A 12,144-nucleotide genomic window follows, 5' to 3' on the forward strand; every position below is an offset into this window, starting at 1 on the left:
AATTTTTTTTTTAAAGCTCTTTATGTTCTGTATTATTCAACAAAGACAAGCTATAAATCATTGTATAGTATGACCAACACTATTAGATAGAGTAAAGATAAATGTTCTTTTCTGTAGGCCAGGCCTATATGTTACGATGAAATTGGGTGATGCATGAATTGATATGAATGACCTTTTTATTTAACAACTACAATCACAGTAGTATATTGACTGATTTGTTGAACTTCCAACCTTGTAAGCATGTAATAATTATGACAACATAAAGCACTGACAAATAAGCCTGGTGTAAACATTAATATGAAAGTCAGTAACAAATCACACAAACTAAAGTAGATTGCAGAAATATAAAAACAAATCTGTTGCTTTACCACACTACTTTAGGTCATTCACAGTCACTGTAATAAACATATGTAAACATGTGGACTGCACTAAACACTGTCTGTTAACTTTAGACCAGTGGTTCTCAAACTTTTTTGGTCAAGCCCCCCTTTAAACCTATAAAAAAATCGTATTTAATTAAAAAAACCTACAGGGAAAAAACACATGCATCACTTGAAACATTGAAAATAGCATAGAGAGAATAACTGTTATTATTATTCTCTCTCTGTTATTTATTTATTTTTTGTGGGTTTCATGCTGTCCGCTAAGGCATAGGACACACACAGGCTTTCCTCCTCACCAACGACATTAAACACCGTGTCTACACCGGACGCGAGCGGCAAAATACAGTAGAAACCATTATAATCAGTGACGCTGTGTACGCTGGATGCAGCGCGGCGCGACAAAATCCAACATTAAACTGGTGCCTTGTTCTATTTATGACGTACTGACACAAAGTTAATATGATTTGCAACGGTCGTTTTGTCGCGTCCAGTGCAAAGCTGTTGCGGCGTGACGCAACAACTGTAGCGTCCGGTATAGACACGGTGAGTGAAGCCGAGAGCAAGATATGCCTTGTCATATTTTCTGCATTTAGCATTTGAATGACCAGCATCTGCCTGGGTCTGTGCGACTTCATCTATGGCTTTTCTCTTCACTTTCACAAACCGATCCATCTCCCATTCTAATTACGTCCTTTGGCTATTTACTGTTTTATTTCTTTTCTTTTTCTGCTGATGGCCCACGCTCGACTTGAAGCAGCGCTGCTTAGACCGATGGGTGCGTGTCATCAAAGTACTGCGAGAGCTGTAAGAGAGCGTGGACGTCTCCTTATGCTTTCTCTCACCGTACTTTGATGTCATAGGCTACACCGATCGATCTTCAAGTCGAACACACCTCTTTACTCTGGCGTGTCACGTGACCGAGTGTAATCTCAGCCTCTGCGATTGAAAAATCGCGTTATTTCATATCGCGATATTATCGCAAATGCAATTAATCGTTCAGCCCTATATGTAAGTATATATGTATATATAATATAAGCATATATACAAAAAGAAACAGAAACATTTCATATCATATCATGTTCAATCAAAAGTAGTGAATGATTTCCATGTCTTTTGTTGTTTGATTAATATTAAAAACTTTAAGACAAATGCACGGATCCAGTACACTGATACTGTATCATTCAGTACTAGGATACTCACCAAAACGGGCATGTTGACATAATTTTTGTGTGAATTTGTCCATTCAAGCACAAGACATGAAAGAGAACTAAATATTTGCATGCGTTCTGAGACACGTGTTTGGCGCTTCTGGATGAGCGCACACACAAATCTTCTCACTGCGCGCACGAGTTCTCATTCACGTCTTCTGGCTCTTGAATGTTTAAACTGGCAAGGCTTAAACGAGTTAAGTTTAAACACAGATAGCAACGTGTGCTGTTCAGGTCTCACCTGCGCACACGCACTATCAACACCCGGGTGATGACGGCATAAATTACTGGTCTACTGGTCATTTTCCAGCATACGGCAGTCGCATTAAACAAAGTTTACAAAGAGTGACTAGTTTGTCTACGTTTCTTTTTTTTGTTCATCGCTGTTGTTGTAATCTATTAGGAAGCCACAATGCGTATCAATCGACAGAAACATACATTAGCCGAACTCTGTCTGTTTTACCTGTTGTTATTTTTAACAAGCCATATTACAGATGTTTTGTCAGATTTAAGTTGAACCGCAGTGCAATGTGCGTGCCGAACCGTGGGTGGAGAACGGTACGGTTCGATCTTTTAACAAGAACCGTTACACCCCTAATATATATATATATACAAAATTAAACTGTGTGGAAATATTTGTACATTTAAATGAATATATTTATTAATACATAAGTAACAAATGATAATAACTAACATTTAAATAAATGTAAACAAATCAATCAACAATTAAACTATGTAAAATAATACATAAAATAAATGTAAGTAAAAATAAATATTTATAAATGCATCAAAAAATGTAATTAAATGTAAATAAATATATCCAAAATGAAGTAAATAAATAAAGTGATTGATAAATGTCAATATTTATGTATTTACATACATTTAATATTTTGTTCATTTTTCATCCAGGAAACAACACAGTATTAAAGGCACAATATGTAAGATTTTATTATTCAAATATCCAAAAACCACTAGAAAAGTGTTATATATTTTGCTGACTTGTGTACTTACATTATCCCAAATGTTTCGAAGAATGTTTAAATCCAGAGAAATAAGCAATTTTAACTAGTGACACGGACCATGTCCATATAGTCATTGTGTCGCCTGCCAATGACGTCATACACCCTCGATGTTTTGTTTTGTAGAAAACATGGAAAAACCAAAGACGCTTTAATATCCGTCGGATTGCATCGGCTGTGGGGATGAAGACGACAACTCCCATGATTCCACACTCGTCACGGCGTCATCAAACTACGCCTTTGTTTCTTTGTTTATTTTGAATACGCGCCTTCTAGCGGCGAAAATGACATATCGTGCCTTTAAGAACAACTTTTGAACGAGGTCATTTTTTTATAAATTCAACTTATTTTCTCTTGTATTTTCTCTTATGTGAAATATCTTATTCAGGTCAGTACTAAATAAAAAATAACATGCATTTTGTATGATCTCTCTTATTTTGTTAATATTATTAACATTTTGCAGTTACTGCAAAGTGTATGTAAAATTTTTACCAAAACCATATATATACAGTATATAACAGTATGCAAAGACCTCATGTACAAAACACACGGGGCCCCACAAACACACACTTAACCTTAATCTGACAACAAAGAGCTTTTGCAAAACAAAGACCCAAAGTAATCTCAGGACAGATTGCTGCTTGCACTGATTACTGAATTATTATTATTATTATCATTATTATTGTTGTTGTTGTTGTTGTTATTATTTTATCCCCAACTTATGAGTGCACCTACACAATCATGTATATATGCATACACAAACTCCCTCACCTTAAGTTGACTTGTCCAGTCCAGGAGTTTGGGACGTCCACCTTGGGTTTGTCCATGGCTCCTCCCTTCATAGTGGTTGCATGACCAACACCCTGTCAACACAAATATACACTCACCATGACTTCAGTTTCGCTAGAGCACCCAAAACATCCACACCAAGCTTCAATGTTCCCTACTGAGCAGCATGCCAAAGTGGCTGAACACAGTTCTGCACTGAAATACTGTAATTGCGTCCTTGACGTCACTCTCTCACTGCCTTTCATTTCTTTTTAAGCGATCTGGGGACAGCGATCAAAACAGATAATAGGCAAATGAATAGAAAACAAACACAAAGATAAAGAAAAACTAAATGATGCACCGTAAAAGGGTAGGTCCACTTTCCTCACCGTGAAGCCGCTGCTAATGCTGGTCCAGAACATACCCTGTTCTCCACCCAACACACACACACAAACACATGGGACGGACCGACCGACTGACTCACCCCCGGGACGCAGCAAACACAAGAAAGTGACCTAGATTATCTGAGTAGAGAGCGATTATCCCCCGCTAGGCCACATGCTACTGAGGGCCACAGGGGCAGCAGAAGCGGCGGGGCTATTGTTAATGTGCATCTCCCTCCTTTATTGAGTGCACACATGAGGACGACAACAGAGACATAGAGAGACTTTAATGGAGAGATGGTCGGATGACGTAACCGTTCTGAAAAGGGAAAGCAGACATGTTCAAGCTAACGTTTACAAAAAATGACTATAGTTTCTGAGTTCATGTTTTGAAGTATTGTTTCAAGTATTGTTAATGTTTAGTTCATGTTAACTAATACAGTTAATAACTTTTAACTAATGAATCTTATTGTAAAGTGTTGCCAATGTTTCTTAAGCAGCAAATCAGCATATTAGAATAATTTCTCATGTGACACTGAAGACTGGAGTAAGGATGATGAAAATTCAGCTTTGCATCACAGAAATAAATTACATTTTAAAACATATTAAAATAGAAATATTTTAAATTTGCAATAATATTTCAGTTTTTATTGATAAACTGATACTGTTTTTGTCTTAAAATACAATATAAATAAAATAACAATGAAACTGGCCACCTGAAAAAAACTATATATTCCATAATGAATTATTATGGATGTAGTAAGCACAGTATTTTTTTTTTCCAGAAAATAAGTCGCACTGGGTCAAAATTGCATTGTTGAGAGAACATATGTCGTATAAATCACATTTTATTATTGCAATTAAATATAATGTAAAATACTGGTAAATTAAAAGATACACACAACAATTTTTTTTAATTTAAGTGTAGTCAGAACAGGATTTAAAAATATACAAATACAATACAAAACAAACATAAATTATAGCATTCATTATAAACAACATGTATTATAAACAGCAAGCCAAAATATTTTTTAAGCAAAAATTAAACTACCAGTGTTTGAAATGCTCTCCACAAACAAACTTGGGCTCACGTACTGAGCTCATTCTGCACCAATACTAACTTGTGCTTTGCATATGTTTTGTGCACTTGACATTAATTGCATTATATAAGTCACAGCTAATTTCAAAAATTAAGATGATTAAAAAAAAAACATGCAACTTATATTCTGGAAAATACGGTATTGCAGGTTTTGGTGGGAACTAAATAGAACAACGGGGGAAAAAATAATATGATCCACCCCAAAAAACTGACTCAGGCGTGATGTGAGGATTTTGTTGATATGTTTATGACCTAAATAGGCTCGAAGTAAACACAGTAAAACATTCACGGTCACACGCATCAGCAGTGAGAGCGGAGTCTATATTAAATATGTGTCCTTGGCTCTCGGGGTGCGTGGCCTGTTTACATAAGACTTATGAGTGGTGGGTAAACTCTTGGGAATATGGTAATTGAATAAATGTCAAAGCCCAATGAGAGAGTTTGTAAGAGACTGTGTGTGTGTGTGTGTGTGTGTGTGTGTGTGTGTGTGTTAATGTTTAGTTCATGTTAACTAATACAGTTAATAACTTTTAACTAATGAATCTTATTGTAAAGTGTTGCCAATGTTTCTTAAGCAGCAAATCAGCATATTAGAATAATTTCTCATGTGACACTGAAGACTGGAGTAAGGATGATGAAAATTCAGCTTTGCATCACAGAAATAAATTACATTTTAAAACATATTAAAATAGAAATATTTTAAATTTGCAATAATATTTCAGTTTTTATTGATAAACTGATACTGTTTTTGTCTTAAAATACAATATAAATAAAATAACAATGAAACTGGCCACCTGAAAAAAACTATATATTCCATAATGAATTATTATGGATGTAGTAAGCACAGTATTTTTTTTTTCCAGAAAATAAGTCGCACTGGGTCAAAATTGCATTGTTGAGAGAACATATGTCGTATAAATCACATTTTATTATTGCAATTAAATGTGTAGGGATTTGCATCATAAATGTGTTTCTCTATGACCTTTGAGTCCATCTCATCCATCCATCTAACTGTAGAGCTGACAGATAATACAACAGCAACGCCTGATCATCAATCTAATGTACATGATAACTCAGCACAAATTCTAACATAAGACCTAGACAAAAAGACACTAACTCAAATTGTTAAGAGTACCATGGTGCCTTAGTAATACCATGGCATTCATTCTTTAAAGTACCTTGGGGTACCATACCACATACCATGATATTTGAGCCTTTTAATACTATTAACGCTATTGCTTGGCAATATTTGACCACAGTGTCCCAAAACACGCTTGCTGCCAATCAGCAGTAAGGGGCGTGTCTAATAATGACAAGGAGAAGAGAGCGCTCAGCAAGTGCACAGGACGGATATTAGCAGATCGACTATAGATAGCGAGAGATGGCAGATAGAAAAAAAAAAAAGAGGAAAATTCCGGAGGAACAAAACATTAAAAAGAAGGGTTACGATCAGGCAAGAGGTAGGACCCACATAAATATTGGAGCAGCTTTCCATTCAAAACACACTACTACCAAACACATTCGACCTGAATTACCATAGTAACACACATCGCTTTCACTTATTGATGAATAGCATAGCAGAATCCGCCATCGTCGCTGCCAGGGTCATGTATGTACGTGTGCGGCAGAGTTATCAAAATAGGGGCGATGTCCTTTTGGCGTATGGGCGTGTTTGTTTGGGTGTTTTCAAATATCAACATCGTTTGGCAAAATTCTCTTAGTGTGCCTTCAACACAACTTTATCCATCAGTTAGCGTTTACTGGAAATATGATTTTCATGCACAAGCTGCTTTTTTCTCTGTAAAGTTTCTGATCTGATCCAAAACAAAAGTCTTGATGGGTTCATTGCAATATTGTTCCAGGCTTAATGTTGTTGATTCAGGAGCAAGTTATGAAATCAAACCAAAACGACTAGAACAAGTTCTTGGAACAGCATCCTTTTTAGTCCTTGAACAATATTCCATAACCAGACCAGATCAGATTTTAAAATTAGGTTTAGGGTCTTGAATAATATCTTTAATGAATCTCATCAGGTTGTTCCAGGACCATCAGATCAGAACGCAATGTCTTGTGTAAATCACGTGTCTGAAGTACACACTGCAGTTTCTGATCTAATGGAAGTCCTTTCTGAAAAACTCCCTGGAGGAACTCTGAGCTTCATGTTCATGTTATGGCAGGGAAGGGAAGGGGAACCCTGAAGCTCTCCCAGTCCCTTATCATCCATCCCAGGAGCTCAAGCTCACAGCCGGCGGTCACCTCCACTGAAGCACAGCACACCGTTAAATGATTTGAGGAGTTTCTCTGGGCTGCTGAGCTCTGCCCTGCTCACATCACAGCTGTATGTACAGGAGAGCCGGGTAATTATGAGTGTGGGATGGTGATTCTCTGCCCCAGTTTGTTGGCCACAAGATGATTATCAGATGTGCTGAGGAGCTTGTCTAGACTTTCCAGCACACATAAACATGAATGTGAGATGTGTAATTATGGTCAGTGATCTAATAACCACCCAGGACCTTTAATTGATTTTCATACAATGCTACGGTCAGGGGACATTCGCTTTGTTCACTGTTTGTTTTTGTTTGTTTCTTTTGTTGGTTGGTTTCTTTTTCTTTCTTTCTTTCTTTCTTTCTAAATTTGATTGTTCATTGATTTGTTCATTCTTTGTTAATTTTTTTTGTTTATTTCAGTAGTTTACTTGTTTGCTTGGTTTACCTTTTTTGGTAGTTTTTAGTTTGCTTGTTTGTTTATTTTTTGTTTCGTTAATTTGTTTGTTTGGTCGTTCATTTATTCATGGGTTGGTTTATTCTTGGTTTATTATTGGTTTGTTTAGGTAGTCTGTTTGTTTCTTTGGTTTGCCTTTTTTGATCATTTGTTTGTTTCTTTTGTTCATTTGTTTGTTTGTTTGTTCATTCATTTCTTTAGTTGGTTCATTCTTGGTTTACTTTTTGTTTGTTTCTGAAGTTTGTTTGTTTCCTTGGTTTATTGGTTTCTTTCTTTCTGTCTTACTTTCTTATCTTACTTTAAGTTGTTTGTTATTCATTTCTATTGGTTTATTCATGGTTTATTTTTTGTTTGTTTTAGCAGTTTACTTGTTTCCTTGGTTTATTAGTTTGATTTTTTTTAATCATTAATTTGTTCTTTCTTTCATCAATTTATTTGTTTGGTTTGTTCATTTATTAGTTGGTTCATTCTTGTTTTGTTTTGTTTTTACTTCAATAGTTTGCTTGTTTCCTTGGTTTGCCTTTTTTGACCTTTCTTTCTTTCTTTCTTTCTTTGTATCAAATAAATTCAGCCTTGGTGAGAGACTTCTTTTAAAAACATTATAAAATCTTACTCAACCCAAATATTTGACCTGTAGTGTCAATTTACAAGATACTGTCTGAAACTGATCAACAGTGACATGCACATGTACAGCATAATGTACAGTATTATAACATTAATGAAATTAAAAGGCTAATTTCATTTCATTTTCAGTGGGGTTCAGACTTGCTCAAGATCAAGATTTTCCAGTGCATCACTAAAAGCTGGCCTCTGACTGTAGGCACTGATTGATTGATAGAAATGTTGATCCAGGAACATGTCCTAGTATTATAAATCACGTTTTAACTAGCAAAAACAAAATCACAGTGCAGTCTCCAATTAACCTTTACAAGTGTCACCTGATTCTTAAGAGTGCTGAAGAAGTCTTGCAGGAGGAATTGGAATCAGCAGCGGTGGCACTGACAGAAGCAGATATTTATTTGGGAGCAGAGAGAATACGCATATATTTATGAATCCTCACCATCTCAAAAGTGCTGCCGTTGATGCATTAGCGTGCCCTCACTCTGTCATTTGATGGAGTGCACCGCCATGATTACTGTCACTCAGAGCCATCTGGGACAGATGTGTGCGAGCATCTGCGCGAGTCGTAATTTTGCAGACACCTTAAGAATTCCTAACAATTGCGGTACACTTTCTTTTCCCGTTTGATGCTAATATTTTAGAGATATTGGACAGTTTTATGTATGTAATCCTAATACACTCAGCAGTTTCCAAGAGCCTGAAAGTGCTACAATTTAGGAAATGTCACACTCAGAATTAAAATATACTGTGTTGGCTTTCTGTGTGACCCCGAGGCACTGAGAGTACATTCAGCAAAATCCTAAACACTTCATTCATACTGAAAATTACACTACTATTCAAAAGTTTGGGGTTGGTAAGATTTTTAAATGGTTTCGAAAAAGTCTCTTCTGCTCACCAAGGCTGCATTTATTTGATGAAAAATGCATTAAAAACAGAAATATTATTACAATTTAAAATAACTGTTTTCTATTTCAATATCTTTTAAAATGTAATTTATTCCTGTGATGCAAAGCTGAATTTTCAGCAGCCATTTCTCCAGTATTGTGTCACATGATTCTTCAAAAACCACTCTAATATGCTGATTTGCTGCTCAAGAAACATTTCTTATTATTAATATTGAAACTGGTTGTGCTCTGCCTAATATTTTTGTGGAAAAATTTTTTTCAGGATCCTTTGATAAAAAGAAAGTTCAAAAGAACACAATTTATTTGAAGCAGGAATCTACTGTAACATTACAAATGTCTTTACTGTCACTTTTGACCAATTTAACGCATTCTCACTAAATAAAAGTATTATTGTCTATTAGAAAAAAAATCTTACTGACCCCAAACTTTTGAGCAGTAGTATATGTGCTGTGTCTGTCTAAATGTGAGAGCAAAAAGAGCTGTTTAATAGATTACCTCAAACACAAAGAATGAAAGAGAGACATATAGCGAGAGTAAAAGCTTTGTTGATGAAAACAATCATGGAAGAAAGTAAGATAACAATGATGGCAGAGCTAAAACGTCAAACTTAAGCACAAATATAATATGACCATGAATGTTGAGTGTTCAGTGTAAATCCTCCAAACAAGGACAGGATACATCAGAAGACCAAGAACTCAAAAGTAGTCTTGTATTGCTTCTTCCAAAAGCACAATACAAATTTGGCCTTCATTTACTGTAACTGAACTGAAAAAAGAAAGTTGACACTTTCCCAGACACTCCTATCAAACATCAGCATGTGGTGTGTGTTCACTCACAGTGGACTGGGGTCTGCTGGTGTCCTCAGGGTCCAGTGAAATGACTTCCAGGGGCGGGGCGAGGGCGGGGTCACTGCTGCTTCGCACGGATAGAGGAGTGGCTGATGGGAAAAAAGTCAAAGAATACACTTTTAAATCTAAAATAGAATCATTCTGCATTTTAAAACCCAGGTTAAGTGGAAAAGATATTGACTTAGACTGTGAAAAAGCACTGTGGCACCATGATATAATCATATAGCACCAAACATTGTTATTTTAGTATACCATAATAGGTTTTGTTAATACCTTGAATTAGATTTTATTAATATTTTCCATTTTAATTTTGTGTTTTTGTCATTTTTATTAGCCTTTTTTAATGTCAATTTTTTAAGTTTTAGTTATTTTAGTACTTCAACTTAAACTAAACAAAAATGAGAAATGTTGCGTCTATGCCTTGGCAACTAGCTGAAATAAAAATAATATTTTTTTTATATTTAATTCTTTTTTATTTCAGTTAATGATGAGTAATGTTTAACATTTTAGTTTCAGTTAACAATAATAACCTTGGAAATGTATAATTATCATTTTTATGTACCATGGCATTTACATAGTGCTTCAAACAATACCACTGTAGCAGCACAGTAAATGTCAGAAGTATTGCCATGACACTTTTTTTGTAAGTAAAGATAATACTGGTTCATCTGATCTTTGAAGAACTCCAGCATAAAATAAGTACATTTGAGCCGTTGTTTTTATGTCTCATTTACCATTATTCAATTTTATCTTCTCAGACAGACAAGTGCTGGTCAAACACTTTTTGAACAGCACCAAGAGTGTTTTCATTTTCAGACACACATTGGATCATACAAACACAATTAAAATCACACTAAACTCACCACATGAAAGCACAACAATGCATTCTCACGGAACACAAGCACAAAGACATCTGAATGAGTCAGAGCAGCTTTCCGTACACATACTCAGTCCTGCCAAACGTCTCCCATCACACACATTTGTCTGGTTTCCATAAAAGGGACGACAGCCAAAGTGCTCAGCAGAAACGGCTACGGGAACAGGATGCTAGATCCGTCAAAAACAGCTCTGACTTTTACAGGAACAAAATAATACTACAGAAAAATGCAATGAGGGAGTTTTATATCAGCACTGTACAACAGAATGTCCTTGGCCTCCATACTAAAGAGGATCTCCAAGACCTCCTGAGATAAGGCCGGAGACACTGTGACATCTCAAGGATCTCAAGTACACAAGTGTGTGGAACGCTGGCATGGCAGCAAGGTCCACTGCTGGTGAAACAGTTAAATGAGCTGAATCATAAGAAACAGGGTTTTCTACCACAGTGATAAAGAGTTTTATGTACCATGTTTATGAAGCTGAGATATATGAAAAATATATACTAAGCAGCAAAAATGACTAATTCAGAAACAGTAACCCCACTAATGAGCTCATTAGCATATGCCTGTCCTACATTTACATGTTAACAAATAGAGCATATTCATCCACCCTAATGAATGACAGTGGGTACTACAGAGGTTAGCTATTTATGCTACATAGTTGTTGTTTTTTTAAATCAGATTATGCGTCATTCATCTGTATTTATGTACAAGTGCTCATTTTTATGTGCAAAGAAAAAGTTCAAGCAAAATTCCTGCCAGTTTCACAACAGGTCTGTAAACATCAATTCCTCCCCTTATTCTTTATTAGTTGCATTTAGTTATTTTTTTTCCAGATAAATACTGCTCTGATTGCCTAAATAAATAAATAAATAAATAAAAGATATTGCTTCCTTAAAATGCATAAGGAAGAATGTTTTAGGGTAGTAGCAGGGTGTATAAGTTTATGTATTGTTTCGGAACAGTGAGATTTGTTTTTTCAAAGATGCATTAAATTGATCAAAAGTGACAGTACAGACATTTCTAATGTTACAAAAGAGTTCTAATTCAAATAAATGCTGTTCTTTTGAAGTTCATATTCATCAAAGAATCCTGAAAAATGTATTACAGTTTCCACAAAGATATGAAGCAGCACAACTGTTTTCAACATTGATAATATTAAGAAATGTTTCTTGTCAGCTTATCAGCATATTAGAATGATTTCTGAAGGATCATGTGACACTGAAAACTGGAGTAATTATGCTGATAATTCAGCTTTGCATCACAGGAATAAATTACATTTTAAAATATATTCATATAGTAACATGTACA

The 12,144-nt window shown here is 35.4% G+C and overlaps 1 protein-coding gene across 1 annotated transcript in view; it reads right to left on the minus strand.

Annotated features, from left to right (window-relative positions):
* LOC107750057 (partitioning defective 3 homolog B-like) overlaps positions 1 to 12,144 on the minus strand; it is a 177,748-nt gene that overhangs the window by 118,624 nt on the left and 46,980 nt on the right. Inside the window, exons 4-5 of the mRNA XM_016565315.1 lie at positions 9,944 to 10,044; positions 3,382 to 3,473 (exon numbers count right to left, since the gene is read on the minus strand). Coding sequence (XP_016420801.1) covers positions 3,382 to 3,473; positions 9,944 to 10,044 — 193 coding nt within the window. The remainder of the gene's footprint in view (positions 1 to 3,381; positions 3,474 to 9,943; positions 10,045 to 12,144) is intronic.

The sequence above is a fragment of the Sinocyclocheilus rhinocerous genome, unplaced genomic scaffold (assembly GCF_001515625.1).
Source record: "Sinocyclocheilus rhinocerous isolate Xijiao unplaced genomic scaffold, SAMN03320098_v1.1 scaffold1956, whole genome shotgun sequence".
NCBI lineage: Eukaryota > Metazoa > Chordata > Actinopteri > Cypriniformes > Cyprinidae > Sinocyclocheilus > Sinocyclocheilus rhinocerous.